The 22,994-nt window shown below is 44.4% G+C and overlaps 1 protein-coding gene across 9 annotated transcripts in view; it reads left to right on the forward strand.

Moving 5' to 3' along the window:
• PCYT1B (phosphate cytidylyltransferase 1, choline, beta) overlaps nt 1–20,653 on the forward strand; it is a 43,018-nt gene extending 22,365 nt beyond the window's left edge. For 3 of the 9 annotated variants that reach the window (XM_027727964.2, XM_027727967.2, XM_039391341.1), the window contains 7 exons: nt 1,890–1,989; nt 2,924–3,040; nt 6,196–6,347; nt 7,242–7,320; nt 10,674–10,816; nt 12,299–12,487; nt 17,661–20,653. In XM_027727964.2, coding sequence (XP_027583765.2) covers nt 1,890–1,989; nt 2,924–3,040; nt 6,196–6,347; nt 7,242–7,320; nt 10,674–10,816; nt 12,299–12,487; nt 17,661–17,867 — 987 coding nt within the window. In that variant the 3' untranslated portion in view covers nt 17,868–20,653. Of the gene's footprint in view, nt 1–1,889; nt 1,990–2,923; nt 3,041–6,195; nt 6,348–7,241; nt 7,321–10,673; nt 10,817–12,298; nt 12,488–13,826; nt 13,919–15,471; nt 15,564–16,778; nt 17,103–17,660 lie in introns of those variants that run through there. The other 6 variants (XM_039391350.1, XM_039391340.1, XM_027727968.2 and 3 more) reach the window with 4 other exon arrangements.
• The last annotated feature ends 2,341 nt before the right edge of the window (nt 20,654–22,994 follow it).

Genomic DNA, 22,994 nt, shown 5'->3' on the forward strand with positions numbered 1-22,994 from the left:
GGAAAAAGAGATATCTTCCTGCAAACCAGGCCTATTTTCTTCAAATAACCTCCAAGGAAACAACCTCTGCCAAGCTAGGAGCTGATTACCAGTTACAGGCCTCAGACCATAGCCATTATTGTTTTAACATTTCTGCCTTCCTCTTTATCCCAGCAGGAACCAGGCTTTATGGGCTGCCATGTAACTTGACCTTGCTTGGAGATAAAAAGACAGATTAGCACCCAGTGATAGCAAAGCCAGAAGCAAAAAGACAGTATTTAGAAAATAAAGGAAGGAGCTGGCACTGTATGATTACGTGTAATGTTCTACCCTGTGCAGCGTGGGTGGCCTGATGAATAGTTCCCATCCACAAAACCCAGACAGAAACTTGGATTGGTCATAGTTTCTCCATTTTTAACCTCATCTGTGCAGAGATGTTGTGATTTTCATCACTAAGATGCTAACGATGGTGATTTCCTATAACATTTGAGATAATGGGGAAAAAAAAACCTAAAGAAAAATGGAAAGGAAAAATAAGAAACCTACATAAAATTGCAGTGCTTTCAGTAAACAAAATGAATAGTAAATCAGCAGAAAGAACTGGATGTGAATCTTTAAGTCTTTGTTGCTGTTTTACTACTGTCCTCTGGGCTTTCCATGCAACAAACCAATGAGCCCTGAGATCAGCAGCAATTAGGCATGACGTCTTCAAGTGTCTCAGGGATGCTAAAGAATGCTAAATGCTCAATGATTGAGCATTCAGTATCAAAAATCTGAAAAAAAAGTGTAAAGTCAAAAAGAGATTCTGGGATGATCAACCATTGGTGCTCAAACTGCTGTGACAACTGTACATCACACAAGTGGTCACTGCGAAAACGCAGCCAGGTCACAGCTGCACGGCCATGAGGTCCCACTTAAATCATGGTGGAGGCAAAGTAAGTGATAGATTTCCTTCAGCGTGTCTCAACCACCACTTCATCTCACAAAAACAAATCAAACCAAAACTCTGCTATGATTTTGTAAGGATTTCAAGCCAAAAGCTGTAGAAGTGTGGTTTTTTTCATATCAGACCATATGGTAGATAATAAATATCTGAGGGTCTGATGGTTGATAACTTCTTACGTAGGCATGGGCAGAAAATACAATTTCTGTAACCAAGTTTCCTGACAGATAATGCCACATCAGTCTTCACACATCCTCACTCTGTCTCATGTATCTTTAGGTTATAAGCTCTTCAGAGTGAGTACCCTTGTGGTGCTCTGCTGACAGTTAGAGTATTTTAGTGCTATTACAGTATGTGTCAGACCAGAAAGGAGTTGCAGCTCAGTCAGCTCTAGTTAAGTGGGACTTAAGGTTGCATTCTTGCCTTTATTTTGAATGGCTCCTCAAAATTATACGACGTTCTTATTAAAACCTCAACAAAACAACCTGTACTCCCAGTTATCTGTACTGATGCCAGTGCAAGGAATGGGTGCTTGTTAAGAGGTGGCTCATTTGCAGCTTACTAAATCCTAATTAGTTTATCCAGCTATTTTTTACAGGTAACAGAATACATTTTTCATCCTGGGCTTATGGAGTCATTGAGACCAAGTCAAGGGTTAAGCTGCTCAGGCCATCAAACCTGACTTGTTCTGCAAACAGAAAAATTGTGTACCTTCACCCACCTCAAAAATGCGTGAGCTTCTCTAACAGAGACAAAGAATTAAGTTGCACGGTGTATTTGGAAAGCTTTATTTTCCTCATCATTTTACCTTGTGTGAACTGTGTGTGCTCAGGGATAACCAAAAAGCAAAAATCCCCAGAGACCAAACCAGCACTAAGCCTGGTTGCAGCATCCTGCCACAGTTCTTTTGTAACTGCTTGGTGGAAATAATACATCTACTTTCTTTATGTTGTTTTCCTCCTTCCAGACCCTGACGGCACCTGCTCCTTTTGCTGATGAAACAAGCTGTCAGTGCCAAGCTCCCCATGAGAAACTAACCATTGCACAAGCCCGCCTGGGAACTCCAGGTATGTGGAGAGAGCTGCTTCCGCAGGACTCTGGGCACTCCCAAAGCACAGGTTCTTCCTTACAACATAATTAATGCTCACTTGTGCCTTCCACTCAAAAGCAAAAGGGCCAGCCTGATATCTGGTGCTAGCAGGTAATGGAGAAGAAACCAACAACTACAGGACTGTTATCTCCTGTTAGACAAAACATTTCAAGTTAGAGTTTGATGTTTTTGTGAATGCATGTTTGTTGGAAAGAAGTCTTGCTAGCCCACTCCAGCCAGCCTGAAAATTGTATTATGTAGTGGCTACCTTCTTGATTCTCTTCTCATACTGCCTCTGTATGCTGGAAAACTCTTCTTTCACTGATGTTCCTGTTGATTACATCAGACCTTCAGAGGCCCTAAAGGTCCTTTGCCCTTTGCAAGAAACCATGCCAATTTCTTTATCTGGACATGTGTGATTGGGCTGAGGAAGCGGGATGATTTCGCATACAGGGGAAAAAAGGGAAGTGAAAGGTTTACGTAGAAGAGGTAAGCAATACATTTTTACAGCAGTAAGCTGTGGAAAAAAGCAAGCCACAGGGAAGAGGGGACGAAAAGGGAGATGATGGGGAAAAATCCATAAGGCAAAACTGATTAGAAAAGCAGATAGAAAAGAACAAGACATATGGTGGAACTCCAAATGAGGCAGAAAGATGACATTTTTGCTAAATTAGAATAGGGGATGATGGATGATAATAAATAGGCTTAGTCTGAGAGAAAACAGCAGAGAGTGCAAAGAACGAGTAATGTGCAGTATGAAACACTGCGAGTTCACCCATGTTGCTTTTGAACATCAGAGCTGGGGTAAATATCCACAATCATCTGATCTGGGAACAAAAACCTATCTAGTAGAATTAAGTGCAACTCGTTTGGGGTCTGAAAAAATCACTGTTGTTTTTCTCTCTCCACAGTTGACAGACCTGTCAGAGTATATGCAGATGGGATTTTTGACCTCTTCCACGCTGGCCATGCTAGAGCTCTTATGCAAGCCAAAACTCTATTCCCAAATAGCTACTTATTAGTAGGAGGTAAGATTAGAGTTATTTATTGCACTGGATTTTTGCTTCTGTGCTTCAGTATCAGGGAGTTATTGCTGAGCACGCACCCCCAGCCGTTTATACGCTCTGACTTGAATGCTGCTTTCCCTCTGAGGGCTTTCTATAGGTGATTTGCCTTGAATTACATCTTACAATTGCATCAATTAAAGTAAAAGTCAAATTCTGCCCTCAGCAGCACAGGCACAATTCCCATTCTAGTTAAAGCAGGTGCCTGCATGACTCTGAGCTTAAAATAGCTCTATATGAATAATTTACCTTTTTCAGTTATTTGCTCAAAATTGTTCAAATTTGGAGATGAGTGAATGAGAACAACTGCTCATTTATTTCTGGCTCCTTAGTCCCTTCGCCAGCCAGGCACAGCCCATGACCCCTGCCTGGCAGGTCCAGACTTAGCCTTCAACTTCATCAGAGAAGCTGAGTCTGGCCCATTGTCATTGAAGACCCAAACATAGGTCATGAGTTGAATGTAGTTTTCAGCTCACAAGTGTCCCTGGGCAGGTTACTTTCTTAACTTTTTTTTTTCCTATGAATATCTTGTTTTCTCACTGTTAAAGCCAGCTTTAACAGCTGTTCAGCAGTTGGCTTGTGCTCGAAGAGTTGCTGGAGAGTGGCTCTTTCCTGCCCAGTTGGCTGTGCAGGCCCCACTCTCATGAGGCCTCATAAAATGTGTGGTTTGATTCCAGTTTCCCTGCACCTTTTGGATTGAGATGCCTTGTAGAAACATTTCACAGCAACCTTCATTCAGCTGCTCCAGTGCTTAGAGCAAACATGAATTAAACCTTCAGGCACTGTAAGATGCATTATTTTGCATATTTTTCCCAAATGAGTTGAAAGGGAGGAGGGGAATGACCCAACACAGAGCAAAACAAGATTGCCTTATAAACATACTTTTTGGTTTTACTCAATTTTATGATTTGTGGCAATTCCCATGGAGCTTCCTGGGAGGTAAAGGAGACATCCCTTTGTTATGAACAAAACATTAAGAACTCTCTTGTTTTCTTGCTGAGCCAAACAACTTGCAGAAGAAGGAAGTGGAGGTGCAAGACTGTCAGGTTTAATAAAAATACAAGTTATGAACATTCGTTGTTGCTTTGAAAGGATTGGGGAGTGTCCCAGATAAGGGAAGGAGCATTGGGGCAAAAGCCTGGCTCCTTTGAAATTCATGGAATAGCTTCACTTTGCCCTTATTTTTGGAGTGAAGGACAAAGCAGCCAGCACTCATCAGCACCTCTCTGTGTTAGCATGTTTAAAAAAGGGGTGCCTTCCCACACCCACATGCAATTTGTGCTGCAAGAGCACCGGTGTCCTGTGTCTTTGTGGGCACCACAACCAACCCCTTCTATTTCTTGTTCTGAAGATAATTATTTGGACCTAAGATCACTTTTTTATAAATAGATGTTTATACCTCCCGAAATCAGTCATTAGAGCAGGATGACAGAATCAAAAGGAAGTACGAAGATGCTGTGTCTGCACTGTACATGAACAGTGATCAAAAATAAAATCAAACCTTTCTACAGAATTCAAGAAAAAAATTACTATTTTCCAATAATTTTAGTAGACCTTTTCTTCCAGGAGAGGGTAGCTTAAAGATGGCATAAAGGCTGTAAATAAATACAAATACAGTCTCAGAAGGGATCTTTCTACTGAGAATGCTTTGATCTCTGTTAAATTTCTTGTCAGCAGGCATCAGAAATGACATAATAGGATAGAGTGGCATTTCAGTAGCTGAAATTCATACGTATGTTGTTAGCTGGCTTTGAATTTTGCACAGGCTCCAGGGCTACCTGAGCCTTCCTACATTTTTCCTACTTTAAAGGCCCTTAATGACCATCACAGCAAGAACATCCATTTTAGATCTCAAAAAGGCTGCATCTTTGCCAGTGCTTTGCCTCATAGGTTGATGTTTTCAAATTAGAAAGAAGCAGCAGCTGTAGGGCTGCTCTCACACTTCCCTGCAGCACTAATAATGTTGCATTTGTCATTTGTCAAGTACATTTACAGACTCTCATTACAAGTGAGATCTAAAGGCACAGGTTTGACCTGTGGTGAAGGACAACCACTGGCAACCCAGCTATAAATGGGTATCACATTATTCCATGAGGGGTGTCAAATGACTGTTGTAGCTGTAATATTGGACAGACTTACGGTTGTGGAGGTCACTGTGTTTCACACCATATTATGTGGGTAGAAAGATAAAACCTAACTTTTACAGTCCTCTGGTAACGTGAGTGTTACTTCCTCTCATTATAAAAGCAATGTGACAAAAGTATTGGTACATCCAGAGTTAAAGATGCAGGATTTTTGGACCTTTAACTCTGCTCATTTCACTAGAGCATATGGCTTCTCCCAGTCCTTTCCTTGGGGCATCCTTCTGCGATTTCCCATGTAAGCATGGCACAAGCTTTACTTTTCTTTCTGTGAAACCTGCTGAACTCAAAGCTAAACTTGGAGACAAATTCCTATAAAATTTGCCATAACTTGTTTTCCATCTGTGTTTATTTAGTAGAGAAACTGTTGCACTGTGATTTTGAGCTTTGTTGGCAAATTTGTCATTTAGAGCATTGTTTACGTGAGAATGAAAAGTGGGAAGAGGAGGCCCAGAGAGGCTGAGAGGTCTCCATCTTCAGATACTACTGGACATGGCCTGAGTAACCTGCTGTAGTTGGCTCTGCTGGAAGGAGGGGGTTTGGATTAGGTGATGTCCAGTGGTGCCTTCCCGCCTCAGCCATTTTGTGATACAGGGAGTTAATGAGAACTCTGTGATTGCCCACACTGCACTTTTTCATTGGTTTTAAAGCATTGGCTATCATTCCTGAAATTTCACAGCCCATGAAATCCCCACTTACCATGGGATTGATTCACCTTAATGTGTATATGGTACCACCTGAGATGTCCTACAGTATCTCCTTTGGCCTCTGGCTGCAGCTCCAGAAAGAGAAGGATCTTTCAGAAGTATGTGACTGTACCTGCCAACACTGAGCAGAACTCTTAGATGCCCTGGAGCACACCAAAAATTGCTAAGCTAATAATTAAGTGCTTAATGGAATTATATAGGAATAATCAACTGCTGGTCATGCTAATTTTGCTGAGTGTGGACCCATTTTGCTGATATTTCCATATTTTAGTTTGCAGTGATGATTTAACTCATAAATTCAAAGGCTTCACTGTGATGAATGAAACGGAGCGATATGAAGCCCTCAGACACTGTCGTTACGTGGATGAGGTCATCAGAGATGCACCCTGGACACTGACACCCGAGTTCCTTGAAAAACATAAGGTACATTTCTCCCTTTATTTCTCCTTCCCCTTCATAGACTGACAGTTAAGAGTAAACATGTGAAATTCTAGTAGTTTAATTCAGTTAATTCCAGTCACTGAAATTAAATACATACCATTGCTTGCCTCCATCTCTGTCAGAAAATATTTGTCTTGACTTTTTTTTCTCAGTGTACTGTGATGATGTTTGTATTGGGATTTTTAAGGGCAAAGTAACACTGAAGAGTTATTCACAAATGGACTTTCAGAAAAGGAGATCATGAACCAGGAAAGTTTGTCATGTAGTGACTGAAGTCCTGAATTAAAGGCATGTTTCTTATTAATGGCAAGAGTGCAATATGTAAAAATACCCTGTGTCCTCTAAAAGGCAGGATAGAGTGTTTTACATGCTATTGATTGCCTTGCAACATAAATGAATCTTAACAAAAGCATAATTAACTAGGGTGCGTTTTAGTGTCCACATCACTCAGTGTCAAAGTGAGAGTATGACAGTATTAAGTATACATGTATATATGCTCAGGAGCCAGAATCATTAATCCTGCCCCCATGGTTTTGAAGGCCAAGGCTTCGCCACTTGCCTTAGCTTTTCCAGTAGCAATAAAAGCAGGCACATGAATTTTAGGTTTTCTACAGCACATCACACTGAGCCAGTCAGTGATGTGGTAATGGCAGTGCCTCTGGAGACAAGCTTTCTGTTCTTTCATAATTGATCATACAACACAGCAGTTGCAGGCCTAAACCTAGTGCAGTATTCTAGGTGGTGGCTTTAGGATGAGAATGTCAAAAGCAAGTTAGCTGAAGTCAAGGAATGAGATGATCCTCCACAACAACCTCCCAATTCAGTGAACCAAATTCAGTGATGGTGGGATGTGATTCTTCTTCTGTTTGCTGGCAGATTGACTTCGTAGCCCACGATGACATCCCGTACTCTTCCGCTGGCTCGGATGATGTATACAAACACATAAAGGAGGCAGGTAAGGGCAACTTTTACAGCCTTTTAACCACAACTGCTGGGAGAGAAGCAATAGAGATAATATCACATTCTCTTACACCCTAACGGTAGGTACTCCTGACTTAAGCAGAAAGATGCACTTTGTAAAACCACAAAGGATGTCCTTGACTGAATTCCTGCCATAACCCCAAGGAAACCATTCAGATCTGGCATGAAAGAGTCCCATCTGGGTTTTTAAAACAATTTTATGGTGCTTGACTAAGAGTTTTGAATGGAGGAAAATGAGTTTAGTTCCCACAGCAGCCCAGCCAACTTCAGTCATTTGTTGATAACTGCAAACTGATGACTCCTTGACACATCCCAGTCCTAAATATGGGCAAGCACAGGCACCCTTCAGGAGTCATTAGGATCCACTTCTGATTTGCACTGAGGGTTCTTTTCATTACACTGGCAGAGGGTTTAAATCTGTACCAGAGTAATTCATTTGCCATGCATATTTAGCAGTTTGGTTGACTACCATATTACACTGAACATGAATATGCTGAAGTCATTAGGAGTTTGTATCTCTGCAGTTCAAGGAAGCTGAATTAAATCTGAGGAGATAACATTAAGCCGCTGTTTGCCAGCAGTATGTATCCTAACACAGTGAACAGTGGGGGAGGAGGAACAAATCATGACTTTCTTCTCCTGCTGCCTGGAGATGCTGCTTTGAACCCTGGTGAATTCAACCTCTATCTGGTTTACATAAACATGTATATTGGAAACCACACCATCTATAACGCAGCTGTCTCCTTTGAGAACACACGCAGGATCACCCTCGAGGAAAAAAGGCAACGCAGAAAGAACCGTGTCTTGCAGAATACACCATCTAAGGAGTCTTTCTGCTGTGCCTTTTGCAATCGGACATGTCTGTCACGTATTGGCCTCATAAGCCACCAGCGTGCCTGTAGCAAATGTGGATAGAGCCTTCCCAGATCTTCGTTCGCGAAGCCCAGCCATGATGATGATATTGGAAACTTAAAAAAATTCCAGAGCAATCTGCCTGGTGGTAATTTGTTGTGCAAAGTCACCTTCCCAAGCTATACAATGACAGTGGCAGACGAGGTATTGACCTGAGCTGAAGGAATAAGCTTTTTATAGCAGCAGTTCCCGCTCTTTTTCCACTTGTGAACTTCCCTGTGGTGTCAGACTCACAACCCTCCTTTGGGAACTACTGTTCTATAGTTTCAGAGCCAATGCCAGTTTACTTCACTAGTCAGTGCAAAAAAGGCATCTCTGGTAAGGACGGGTGACCAAGGGACATCCAGCACATGTGCTGGACAGGCAGCTATTTTGCTTTTCTTCTGTAAGGTGCTGAGTACACAGGACAACATGACAGGAGCCCTTGGTGTCACTGCATCTGACTGAGCGTGAGAGTGCCCAAACCTGGCACACCCTTCTCTGCTGTCACTGGGCATGGGTGCAGTGCACATGTCCTGATAAGAAATTCAGACTTTGCAGAATAGAGTATGAACTTGCAGCTTCAGGGACTTGGGGTCTGTTGTTTGTCTGTCATGGCAAGATGCCAGAGAAGCATCTTGAGTCTTGTGTGGATGGATTTTGTTACATATAAACTGGCAATAGCGTTACCTTATTTGTGAAGAGTTTTGAGATCTAGTGCTGTAATAGTCCTAATGCTCCAGAACAGCATTATTACAATAATGAATTTCCCCTTTCTCTTAGGGGTTTTGTTTTAAATAGACCAGTGCTGTGGATGCATTTGTGCATTTTCCTTAGTTCCAGCACTCCCATTTTCCCACATGAGGTTCTCGGAGAGTGCAAAAGTGGATGGGAACTGTGGAGTTCCTTGTGTAGATTCTCATGAGCTCCTATTTCCCCACGCCCTTCAGTAGGTGGGAGAGCATATAGGCAACAGTGAGCTGGGTAACTCTGCAATGACTAAACCTCTGCACATCTGTGAACAATTAGTTTGGAAAATATGAATCAGTCCAACACATGAAGCATATGAAAGCCAAGTCAGTGACTAAAGGTAATGTTTGCATAGAATTCCACTTTTGGATTAACAAAGGTAAGGTTTGGATTTTGTTCATGTATTCTTGTAGCTCCTATCTATAAAGGTTTCTGGCTCAAAATGGGTTTCACTGCTTCTAAAAATAGTTTCCTGAGTGACTGCTGCAAGCCTGAAAAGCACGATCAGAGAAACATCTCTGCTCATGATTAAAGTAATCTATTTTTTAGCAGAGTATTAATTAGAGATCAGAAAGAAAAAATATCACATAGCATTTAGTCACAAGAGGCTGCTAAGCTTCTTGATTCCTTCTCTGAGGCTTTTCCCAACCCTGTAAAATTAGCTAGCAATGCCTGCCTACTTGAAGTGAACATGTGTGGATTAATTTGCCAGTAGCTTTAGCAGTGTTTAAGACAAAGCATTACTTTTCTTTTTTCAAAACCATTTCCAGTCTTCTCTCACAGCTCTGTCTCTCTCATCAGCAGCTTGATGTTGCAATTACATATAAGTGATAGTAGTAATTTTTTGTAGCCGTAAATAACTACTAAGCCAAGGTGTGCCAGCACTCTGCTGTTATTGCATTTGTGACTTGCATTAACAGTTCAGGTGATCCTGTCTCGGTGAGGAGCAATTAAAAAGCAATAGTTAACCATGTTGAGGAAATACAAGCAGTATTGATAAATGGCCCATTCTCTTAGGGACTGATTCGTCAGGGCAGGGAGGGTGGTTATGCAGCTATTGATATGGCTGGGTGGTCATGAAACAGTACCCATGGTATAACCCCATTTGTTCACACTACCATTACACTTCCCTGCCCTCTTACAGACCCCTGGCAACTCCAGGGTGTTTTCCAGTGATTATAATGCACCTTTTATCTGAAGGGGCTTCCTGGCTTTGGTCAAGGCCAGAGGCTGGTCTGTTTTACTCAGCAGAACAAAGACTGTCAGATAGTGCAGCACAAGAGGGGAGAGTGGAAATACGCAGGAGAGCAGCAAACCACCCTGCTCCTGTATATAACATTAAATAAGTGCTATGCTCATGAAAAGAACTGCTCAGTGAATTGCCACAGCTTTGAAGTTTGGCTTTCCTGACTCAGGAGTCCCTACTGGTGTAATAACTTCCACATCACAGCCAACACTGTGCAGAGGGCAAACTTCAGTCTTTCTGAAGACCTGAGGAAAAAGAATGGTATAGCAACCTTGCCTTCCCCAAGCTTACAGAGGAACAACAGGAAAGAACTAGGAATATGGCAGAATTGAAGCCTCTTAGCTTTGGTCAGGCATTTTTGTGTTCCTCCTCATCTACCTGCCCCAGTGCCTGGTCCTGCTGTGCTTTCTGAGCAGGCTTTCTTTTCCCACTTTGCTCAGGAATGTTTGTACCAACACAGAGAACCGAAGGTATCTCCACATCAGACATCATCACAAGGATTGTCCGGGACTACGACGTGTACGCCCGGCGCAACCTCCAACGAGGATACACCGCCAAAGAGCTGAATGTCAGCTTTATAAGTGTAAGTACTGACCTGCATTTCCCTCTGAAAAACTCTCTCCTAGGACCCTGAATGTACAGGAAGGGTTAACAAAGGATATCTTCCTCCTGCTGCTTTTAAAATAGCTGGAAAGAACTCAGTTTAAAAGAATTTAAAAGAAACTGTTAAGTTGAGGGTAGTTTTAATTGCTCCTATTAATTAGCAGCTTCATTTCCATCTTACACTTTCACGCTTTTAACAAAGCTGCTGCTCCTCCTTCCTCCTAGAGCTGTAGGTGACAATGACACACAAGGAGGGAGCCCACCTCCCCACCACAGGCTGCTCAGCCACACACCCAACACCAGATTTCTTTTTTTATTCCAAGAAGGCAGAACAGAGAGCAAGGATTTTGAAATCCAAACTTTCTCTACAATGCAATAGGATAAAAAAACCCAACCCAAACCAAAAAAACCCTAACAAAACCAGCCACCGAGCAGTGAGATTACTAGGGAAAGCAAAAATAGTTTTCAAAAGACAAGGAAGCATGTTAGGAAGCTGGTACATAAACGATGCTGAATAGCTCAGAAGCCACAATAGGTAGGGGAAGAGTGACATTTGAAAGGATGGCTCACATTATTCATCTTCGACATACAGACCTGTCCCTTACCCTCCAATGAGAAACGAGAGTTCACTGTCCTTCATTTTATGTTTCAAGTTTTAATTTCAGGCCTCAAGATAACCCACATAACTGAAATCTCCCTTGTATCTGAGCTGGCTCACAGCAGGACTTCCCACCTCCTTCCCTGGAGCTGGGAAAACCCCCTTGTGAAAGACTGAATTGTGTCATTTCATGAGAGTTTTGTTTACCTGTTTCTTATTTTGTAGTCTGGCAGATAAATCACACATCACAGGGTATAAATATTTGTTTCACTGTCCCTCTCTTTTTCTGTGTGACTCTCTCCTCTATGGAGTTTGCTGGCCACAATCCACTGGCCTGCACACATCTGTGTTACAGCCAGAAGCTTCTGTTATTAGCCAGGTGTGGAGGTGAAGAGTTTTCCTTGTGCTTGCACAAATCCAACCAAAGAGACATTTTGGTCCAAGTTAACATCCAGGCTGGCAAGTCAGCAGTGTTTGCTAGGAACCCCAGGGAGATTTGCCTTTTGCCCACCGCTAAGCTTGAGCTGTTAGTTTCTGACATGTATCCTTCACAAGATTCCTAGAATTTTCAAAGTGTGTTCAGTTTGGAAATACAGGAATATTCATGTAGTAGATTAAACACAGTAGTCACAAAAGAAGTCTTTTCAATATGTACCTTGTGCACTTTGTTTCACGGATGTTAAATTTGCATTTATAATAATATAGGGGGGCATATATAATAACATAGGGGGAATGGTTAATGGGAATAGTTAACCAAGGCCATATGTATTGTGATACATTAATGCAATTTTTTGTCTTCTTCTCAACTGTCAGTGGCTAATTATTTCCAAAGTTTTTATTAAACTCTTACCACACTTCTAACAGGAGAAGAAATACCGCTTTCAAAACCACGTGGACAAAATGAAAGAAAAAGTCAAGAATGTAGAGGAAAAGTCAAAAGAATTTGTTTACAAGGTGGAAGAGAAGAGCCATGACCTCATTCAGAAATGGGAAGAAAAGTCCAGGGAATTTATTGGCAACTTTTTAGAGCTGTTTGGACCTGACGGAGCTTGGGTAGGTATTCTGCCATCCCAGGAAGTCTGAGTGGTTTTTATTTCTCCTCTGTAGCACAGATCAAGAGCAGATACGTTTGCTTGCAGTCTTTGTTTCGAAATCCATTAGTAGGCTAATGCCAGACCTGGTTGCTGAAGCCATTAATGTATACCAATACTGCAGCAGAAGGATTTGCTGCTTCTGGCTATTGCTTCTTTGGGATAATATCTGTGTTTTGTGAAGGTGTGGTGCTGAACAGGATACTGCATTCAGTAGAGCTACATAACAGCAACACATGAGCAAACAGGCTAATGCAGTCTTTTGGCCCTGTTAGCATTAAATGCAACCACACCAACGTCAGAGATACACACTGGTGGTAGTGAGGGAAACAGGACCATTGAAAAGATTTCCAGTAGTTCTCTTCATGCTCAGTACCCAGCAGTAGAAGATGACAATTTTGTAACTTCAAACACTACTAATAGAAAGTTCTAAGAAATGATTTTACATGTCAAGTGTCCAGGCTTATCTAACTGCCAGCAGGGAAGGTTCAGGTGGAACTAAAGCACTTGCAAAGCTCTCCTTGGTACATGCTGGCTTCACAAAGCCTGTTTCCTAAAAATCCCCAAGTGCCTTGGAAAGGCAATTCAGAGCGTGCAACAGCATCTTTCACCTGCTCCAACCAAAGTCACACACTGAGTGGTGAGTTGGTGACACTTCAGAGCCCCAAAAGATTTCTGGGCCCCATTTTTCAGTCTGATAGCTTGCCAAACCTCAAGAAGCTTTGTTTTCTTGTAGGACTTCCCTTTGCAACATTGCAACTGGTAACAAAGCTCAGTTTGAATGTAGAATTTATCAGTTGTTTAAACCTTCTTAGACCTTCCTGCTGAGAGTCAGTCCCTTTCCAATGAGCTGTCTGGACAGCTGTTTGGGTGAAAGCCCAGGCCCAGCCAGACTCTCCAGTGCAGGCACCATCTCAGATGCGCTGCTCTGGTTGCAAACTCTGAGTGAAAAAGAGTTTGTTTTCTGTTGAAAGGATCTCAGCAGAGTTTTTGTTTGTAAACAAACCCTTAGAAAGCATCACAGACGACTTGTGAATTAAGTAGCCCACCTCACTGCTGTGTCACAGCTCAGTGCCACCAAAGCATACAGTACCTGCCTGTTACTGGGGTTCTTATCTTTGCACTGCCATGACTTGCTGTGTTGATTGCCACTCAGTTGAGAAAACCCTAAAACTGAACAGAGACTGTATCTTTATAATCTTACAGTTACTTCTGTCCCATGCAAAGGCAGGTGGTCAGTGAAGAACACAGACCTCAGCCACATAAATAGGTAGCTTATGTAGCAGTTTGTTCATTCACAGTGCCACGTTCCCTGGGGAGGGCAAGAAGGGAACTCTTCTGATGAAATGCCCTGGTTTACCAGCATCGTCCACATCCACTTGAAGCTTCCCCTGTAAGTTATTGTCCATAGAGCTTGATGTGTGTTCCCCATGTGGGATGGTCCTGTGGCCATAGGTGCTGAATAAATAAAACTAATGCTAACAGAGCATGTAAAATCCACAGGAGGTGAGATGAGTTTGGCTGTGCAGAGAGGAAAGAATTTAAAATCCTTGAATCCATTCCCTGGCTCTACCCACTCAACACTGCACGCTAATGGCATTTTAGAAAACCTTTGCTGATAAAACATTTTACTAAATCCAATTAGCTAAAAGCTGATCTGCAAAGGTCTTTTAAGATATCTCCTGAGTTAGTGTTTGACCACAGAGTAGGACATCTGGTGCAATCATAGAGACCTTTGTTAAGAACAAGAGGAGTGAAATCTTCTCACAGTGTTGCAGGAAAAGCATCAGTGACAGCAAGCTGAGAGGTGGTGTGGCTTTTTTTAAATCAGTTTTAGCCTTGGCAACGGGAAAGACTTTTAAAATAATGATAACTTACTATTAGTGTCAAAACTGTTATTAACGTTAATTTGCCTTATCACTGTTAGTTAGATGTTGCTTTTAATGTTGACATTAAAAGTACAGGAATCATTACGGGCATGCTGGATCCCTAGATCAGTAATTTGCATGCCATTAATATGCTATTATTATTTCACAAATAATTATTATAATATGCTTTATGCTAGCATCAATTTCCTAAAAGTAAGGGCCACGTAACCCACAAAAAAATGCCCATTTGTGAAAAAGGTCAAAATGTCAGTTTTCAAATGTCAAGATGTCTATAATTCAGTGGCAATTTTGCCCACCTGTGCAATCCCCTGTATGTACATTTTCTGCAAGAGAGTCACAGAGGAGTCAGAAGTGATGATAATGTGGCATGAAACTTAAGTGTGGTGTGAGAAGGGACCACCACACAGCCTGGCACAGAGGGCCCAATGGCAGAGACACCACTCCGTGGAAGTGGAAAGCAGCAGGGTCCATTCCACCTCCTCCCGGACGGGCACAAACGGGCACCTACAACTGAGGTCAGCAGAGAGAAAGCAAAGCTCACAGGGCAGGGTTCTGTGCCAGTCTCCCTCAGAAGTGTCCCTCCAGATGAGATGTCCCTTCAAGGGGTCGGCTGCAGTGCACAGAGGCAGTTGAGGATGGTTGCACTTGAAATGGCTGCAGCACCTCAGACATCAGCAGGGGCTCAGATGAGACTTACAGGTTGCAACATGAACCCAGGGACAGTGTCTAGGCCACACCATGTGTCTGCAGCCTGGACCCAAACATGGCCTCGCAATAATCAGCAGCTCAAAAGCAGAAGTAACACTTAGCTGACACTTGCTTTGTAAAGAAAAGGATTATCAACATATAGACAATGAGATTCAGAAATGGGCAAAATATTTTTTCGCAGAAGCAAGTTTGCCAAAAAGAAACCCTGAACTGATTGGCTGTACCTGAACTTGCTTGAATTAAGACTTTGAAATTATTTTCCCACCTCTGGTAAAGGTCCAGAGCACATCCAGCCTTGTCTAACCCTCCAGCATTCGGGAAGCCATTAACACTTGTTCTGCTTCTTCAGCACCCAACAGCCCAAGGAGCACCTTGCCTGCAAAGGGTATGACTTACTTGACCCTGCTAGGGCACAGCTGGAAGGAAAGATGCATCCTGGAGGCAAGTGAATTACACCACCTCCTCCTCCTGCAGCAGTTGTGGTTTTAGCCAGAAACCTGGTGGATCCAGCACTAGTGTAGGAGGCAATTCAGAGTGGCCAGGCAGTTACCCTGCTGAAGGTGTGAATACACCAGCTTGTTCAAGCCACAAACCCTTTGCTGAAGCAGGGACTGGGAAGCAGGTGTCCTTACAGCCTGGCCGAGGGCCCTAGTAGGAAGGTGGGATTCCCCTTTCCATCTCTGGCCCAGATGACCCAAGGTACAGCCACATACCCCCTGCCACATGGGATACCAGCCAAGCTGGGATACTCGGATCTCCCCCAGCACTGGTACCACACCACTATGAAGCACCACTATACCTCTGAGCTTTCTGAAGTGGCAGGAGCAAGTCAAAGTGTTTTGGTTGGCCAGGGTAAAGATACTTCACATCAAACATTTTTTTTGTTTGTTTGTTGGGAGTCATTTTCACTGAGAGGGTGAAACAGATTAAGTCAAGCCAACAGAACTGCAGATTTCTGTGATCTAAAGAGAAGTTTTGCACCCCTACCACTGAATTGCAAACAGGCTTTGGGGCTTTGCCAGCCCTGGTGACATCCTCACACCTCTCAGCCACAGAAATCCTCCCCCATTCCTGGCACCATTTATCAGGAGCAACCACCATCTGCTAACTGTTGAGATTTTAGGAAGTCTTGGCTATTTTGGACCTAGCAGTTGTGCAGGGGTAGGTTACACACCGTGGGGTGTTGGTAAGTGTGGCTCCAGGCAGGAACTGTTCTGCCATTCCGCACTGCAGCAACATCCAGGCTCTAAAACTAAGTCAATAAAGGCCAATGTGCTAAAGATGTTAATTGGGAGAGGGAGCTCACAGGGGAACAGTTAAGTTCAGTATTTGTGCTCGATTTTTAACAGTTGGGATTAGCAAACACCAGGAACCTGAGGGGAAAATCAGCATTGGCCTCTCTGCTGGCAGGGAAGTTTCAAAGAGGGGAAGGAAGAACAAAATGGGCAGCTACAGGCTCCTTGGCTGGTAGTAAGGTCGGCACACAGCAGAGTCACTGCGGGGAGAAGGGGAGGAGAGGAACAAGATGAAAACTTAGCTAAGATCAAGTCTGCAGCTGCCCAAACAGGCAAATCCAGCATACCTTCTGCACAAGTATTTTCCTCTCAGACCTGAATGGCAACTTAACTTTGTCCGGGCTGGATCTTTCCTTTCCAGCCGAGCATCACCTGTGACCTGACTGCCAGTGCTCCAGCCAAGATTGAGACTTCTTGCTCCCCATCCCCAGGAGGAGCAGCAAGGCACTGAGATTTGGCATTTTTCACCTGACTCCTGCAGCAGCTGCACAGCACATGCCACATCTTCTGTAGCCCAGCCCAGGCTGATGCAAGGCCCTGTAGCTGCTGTAGTAAGTAGAGGTACTTGCCTTAGTGTAGCAGATTGCTTGACTGCAGAGGTGGTCTCTTCCACCCTACCAGCTCTGGCAGGCCTCCACTCAGCTTTGCAAAGCAAAAATGACAATAAAGCTCCAAGCAGAACATAGAGCCTGCACGTGTTTCTCTTTTCACACAGACACCCAAATTCTGACATTCCCACCCCCGGTTTATGGGTTTTGAGTGGTGCCTGCTCCAGGTATCTAGGGAAGCAGCTGCCAGTATTTGGCAGGCACAAGGCTGTCTCAAGAAGGGAAAGAGGAATAAAGTCTGGAAGAGCCAGGAAGCTCAGGAGAAGGGTGGTCTGTATCAGCATGCTAGGAGCAAAAAAGGTCGCGGGAACTAGGAATGTTGGGTGTTAAGGCAGAAAACTGACTTTTTAAGAGTGTGATCAACGCATACAAAAAAGACAAAGGGAGTCCCCCGAGCTGGCTTGGGACAATACACACAGTGTTCTCACACTGGGGGTGTCTCAGCTGAGGTGAAAACTTGCACATAAAAGCCAGGTTATTATGAGCACAGGAGAAGAGGCAAACCAGCTGTGCTCCAGGGCTTTGGCTCCCTGCTCTCTCCCAGGTGAGAGGCACAGTGCAGCCCCTGCCTGCTCACAGCCATCTCTTCCCCCCGTGCAATACTCAAAGAGCATCTTTTCACTTTGCTTTTGCAGAAGCAGATGTTCCAGGAACGAAGTGGCCGAATGCTCCAGGCTTTTTCTCCCCGGCAGAGCCCAAACAGCAGTCCCACACGAGGCCGCTCTCCATCCCGCTCTCCATCTCCACCTTGGGTCATCAATAAGGCCTCCCCTCCCTCTTCTCCAAAAGCTGCCTCTGCCTCCCTCAGCAGCATGAGCGAGGGAGATGAGGATGAAAAATAAAGATATATTTTTTTAACCATGAGACAGAAGAACAAGCTATGGACTCAGCCACTGGATGGGGAGAAGCGTGAGGAACACCAGGGGTATCTCTGACAGCAGGGATCGTGCTCTGGGAGATGCTGAAAACTAACTGGAGCACAGCAAGGGAGATCTCAGGAAGAGCTTCTCCCATCCCCACTCCCTGGCGGTGCTGGAGGCCCAGCCAGCAGCGCCTGCCAGACACAGCACCACGGAATGACAAAAACACACCTGTGTGCCAGGTCCTGTTCCTGTTGTGCTGCTTTACAGCCGCTGCTCCAGGCCAGGCCGGCGGGAGCTCTGCACCGAGGGGGGCTGGCAGAGGAGCCCTGCTAGCTCCTGATCCTGGCCCAGCACACAGGCACGTGTGGGCTGCAGCCTATGGATGGAGAAGATGCAGTTGTACCAGACCCTGCTGACCTTGAGCTCTTCTGGCACATGAAAGAATGGCTTTGCTGCAGCAAATACATTGAGAAACAGGGAATAAAGTTTTACTTTTTTTTCTTCTCAAATAACATCCGCCCCAGAGCCCAAACCATACCACTGAAATGGAGAGCTCTCCAGGCAAGTTGATGGAAATCCATTTAATATATTCAGTGCTGCTTGTTGACTGAGCCTCTGTATGGGGTGTGTGTAAAGTGTCAGGCTTTTTGCTTTATCAGATTGCTCTCCACATTCTTAGTGCCTGAACAGCTGCCTGATCACTTCTGGTTTGCCCCCTGGCTTTGCACTTCGAAGGAAAGAAAGTAAATGAAAAGACAGCCCTATCTGGAATGTGGTGGTGTGGGAAATAGATAGTTTGAAGATGGTTGTGGTTTTGACAGGTGAATTCTAAAAAACCCACATGGGATCCCAAGGCCTTGGGATGTGGCCTCCTAGGAAACCCTGCTGCTCCCAGCTATGTATCAGCAAACGACAAGCAAAAGATGCTGCTGTTGGCACATGGTACTCAGCCAGTTCAACAAACTTCTCATCAAACTCTCACCAAGGTATGTTCACTGACACACTGCCCTTGCAGAGGATCCCAAGGCCATTCCTCTACCTTAACATGGAGAAAAGGTTGGAAAAAATGAAGCCTTTTAAATGGGATTAGGCACGAGGATTTTCTCGCTTCATCCATGACACCCATCCAGCCCCGAGCAGAAACACAGGGACAGCACATGGGTGAAGCTTTCCCTGATGTCCTTCCAGCTGGGCAAAGCCAGATCTGCCTGACGTTCAGCCCCTCAGCTGGCACCTGCTATGGTGGCTGCAGAGACTGGCAGGATTTCTGAGTCCCATGGGCAGCCACAGGAATGCCCCCAGCCCACAGTGCTGTGGTGGGCTGGGCACCAGTGATGCCATTTGGCTCCCAGGCTCACCTGGCACAGCTGCCTCAGCACATGGGCACGTTTGAGGCTCTCCAGCCCAGCATCAGCTTTGGTGTCTGGCCAGCAGGACAAGGCTTCCACCGCCCACCTGTCCTATGGGCAGCCTGCTGGGCACAGCCTCGGGCAGTGAGTCACAGCAGCAAAATCACTCTGTGCCACGGCTGCCTGGAACTGCAAACCCGCCAGGAACTGCAAACCCACCAGGACACGGCGGCCGCTGTGGGCAGCACCAGTCAGCACTTGCTGGTTCCCTGCACAGACAGCACAGGAAACACTGGGAGAGGAGGGCTTCAAGTGGCTCTTGGAAAACAACTGAGGGAAGAGGATGCCCGAGCACATGGGGTGGTTGTACTTGCTGGCAGCAGTGCCCCCCCCAGGCTGCTGTCCTTACCTCACTGAGTGTGACCAGGTTGGTAGCTAAGATTTCTTTCACTCCATCCCTTCCAGACACTTTTCTGGGCAGGTAAATTACAGACCCTGGTACCTGGCACGAAATTAGCCCTGCACTCTGCTCGTTTCCTACAGCTTTCATCCCTCCCCCACTACGAGGTAACTGATTTTAGTTTGGCAACATTTTGCCAGACTCTTCTCAGATGACCACAAGTACAAGTACACAGCATCTTGTGCCACACTTCATCATCTGGAATAAAGGTATTTCCTTCTTCACAGAGCTGCAAAAAGAGATGAGCAGGAAATAGGGTGGAAAGTGCAAAGGGAGAGCCACAGCTACTTCAGCTGCTGCCAGCTGTGCGCCCAATGGGACGATGCAATTAAGACCTTTCTCAGCCTTAGGCAACCTGTTACTGTAATTTCATACCTGGGATGCACTTGTTTTTCTGATCCTTTGCAAGTCTTAAGTCTTCCCATCACAAACCACTCCTCCACCATGGGAACTGTCTGCTCTCTACTGGTGCTGTTGATGTGACGAGCCATGTCCAAATGCAATGGAGGTGGGCAGGGATTTGTTGTTCTTGGCTTTTAGCATTTGGTTTTTGTTCATTTTAGTTTCACAGCACTTAATGTTCAGCAGCCCTTGCTCAGTGGTTTGAGTGGAGACAGCACCACAATTTGTGGATGGGAACTGGAGAAAAACTCACCAGTGACCTGTTCTTATCAGATGCTGTTTCTCAGGGTCACAGGTGGGTACCCAGCAACAAAGCCATATACTGTACCAGGTGTCCATTTGCATTTTGGATATCAATAAGCTAAAGCCTTTGCCCTGCAGGTAGATTCATGTGCTGTCTCCAGCAAACCAGAACCTCATCGTCTCTGGACACACGGAGGGCAGTTTTGCACTTCTGAGTCATGGTTGGGTTTTATTTTTCACAAGTGTTGCTTTAATTCAGTCCTATTTATCAGCCAAGCTCCACATGAAAAATAAACAGTGTATGACAAACACAGCTGCCTCACCCTGTTATTTTACAGCACCTTTGGACACATGAACACAGCCCCCAGCACAAACCCCACTGATGGCACAGTGTCTGTTACCCCATCCTTGCTACCCCACAAATGCCACTAGAACAGCTTTGCCAACCTGCCCAAAATGCTGCTGCTTGACTTGCTGCTCTCCTCATGGACAGGATCACCTCTCCTTGCCTCACCCACGTTTTTCTGGCTGCAAGGTAAAGGTGGGGAAATGCTGTCCCAGCTGGAGAGGTGCAGCCTTAGACACCAACAAGTCTGAGACCTCCCTTACCCTCTGCCCCAGCACAGTGGATTCAGGAGCCACTATTTTAATTCTTACTTCTAAGTGGAAGAAAGAGATGGTGCTTTTGCAGCCATACTGGTTCTGCTGCTGAGCAACAACTGAGATGCTCTTGTGGGTGCCAAGATGATGTGTGGCTGTAACAGATTTATGGAAAACTGCAGCAGCAAATGTGAGCCACAGGGACAAATCCTGACACTGGCCTTCAGACTTGAGTCTTTCTCCATCTGATCCAGTCTGATACCTGAATATTCTTGCTTTGTTCTTTCCCTTTTGTCCTCCTTTCTGTAAGAAGTTAGTACTGCAGCAGCTGTAAAGATTATTTATTGAACAGTCCTGCATCAGGCATGGAGAAGTTGAACCAGCGGATGGAGGCTCAGGACTTCCCATCTGAGATCTTTTTAATTACAGAATAAGCAATTTTCCAAGTCATTGAGCACAGCAGAGCAACTATTTAAAGGCACAGAGCCCACACCAAGATGCTGCCAGGTAATAGAAGTTTTATCACTTAAGATGGATTTGTGGCTGTTTGGAGCAGTGCCTGGGTATCACTTGGGAGATACGTAAGAAGCATCCCTGTGAGTGAGCTCACAGTGTTCAGCCTAGTCCAGAGGAGATCCTTGTTTGGTTCATGGCAAACCCCCTTGGGAACCAGGCCTATGAGCAGGAAGGAAAGGTTTGATACTACATCAAATTTGCTTGTAAAAGGGTAACAAACATCACAGGAAGAGAATTCTGTGTGATAGCACTTAATTAAGCAGCAGTTTCACTTGAGTCTGGTGCAGAACACCTCTGACCTCCTCATAAAACAGGGCTGTAGATGGGTCAGAAAATGAACCTAGGGTTTTGCCTCTTGGGAGGAGACCCTTTCAGGCAGCAGACTATCTTAAGAACTGATCTGATTTTGAAGAGAATTTTTTTCCTCTCAAAATACATGTGTCCAGAAGCACAAACACACAGTTATTTTCTGCCCTTTTCTTTCTAAAGAGAAGGCCCTTTCCTGGTAGGTGAAAGGAAGGACAGCATTAGAATTTCTAATTGGAATGGAAATCAAGGCCACTGCCTCACAGCTCCACCTGGGGGAGAGGAGACAGATACAGACTGAAATAAAAATAACTGAAATCCTTCGGATATGCACTTTCACTGTGCTAATCCGGGAAGTGTGGGACCGAGACTCCAGCAACAACTGAGGCTCTTCCTATGACAATGTTACAAGCAGTTCCACAAATAAGAGGCTTGAATTTCCCTACCCCAGCAGTTATTCATGGCCAGTTCTTTCACACTTGTTATCTCCGTCCCTTTTTAGATATTCTCTACAACAGCATCAATGTCTGCTTCAATGAGGAAGGGAGAACTGCAAGCTCTGAAGCCAGGTGAGGCAGTTCTGCCTTTCACACAAATGTCTGCTTTCTATACTGGAGAACAGCAAAATACACTGTGAAGACAAACAAGCAAAAAAAAATTTAAGGAGAAAATTATGCTTTTGAAAGGATCCCAGACATGGATCTGAAAGGGGGACACCCCAAACCCATATCCTATGGGATCAAACAATGCAGAAACCCCCAAACCCCTGTGATTGGCTTCTCCTGTTTGCAGAAAGAGTGAAAGCAAAACCTCTGGCACAGGGAAGTTGGGATCCAGTAATCTGAAGAGGTTTTGGTGCTTTTTTTGGTTTTTAAATGACTGCAGTAAACAAAAGCAAAAATACAGTTGCAAGGCACAGGTTTCACAGTTACAAAGCACAGATTTCAGTTAAAAAATGTAGCAATAAATTAATGTTTTAAATCCTTAACTGGACTAATCAAGAAGAAAATGGTCTTTTAACTCAAAGCAGTTATTCCTGTGCCTGAGCACATCAAGTCTCACACACATTTCAAATTCTACAAACAAATTTGATAAAATAAATTATGCCCTCTTCATCACTTTTTGGTACTTTTTTCCCCCATTCTCATGATTCTCTAATCACATTTCCCTACAAACCCACACTGGTTTTCCATAAAATAAAGGGCCTGTGAGCTTCAAAGTTGTCATCCA

The sequence above is a fragment of the Pipra filicauda genome, unplaced genomic scaffold, assembly GCF_003945595.2.
Source record: "Pipra filicauda isolate LSUMZ 115617 unplaced genomic scaffold, ASM394559v2 scaffold12_size5214236_pilon, whole genome shotgun sequence".
NCBI classification, from domain to species: domain Eukaryota; kingdom Metazoa; phylum Chordata; class Aves; order Passeriformes; family Pipridae; genus Pipra; species Pipra filicauda.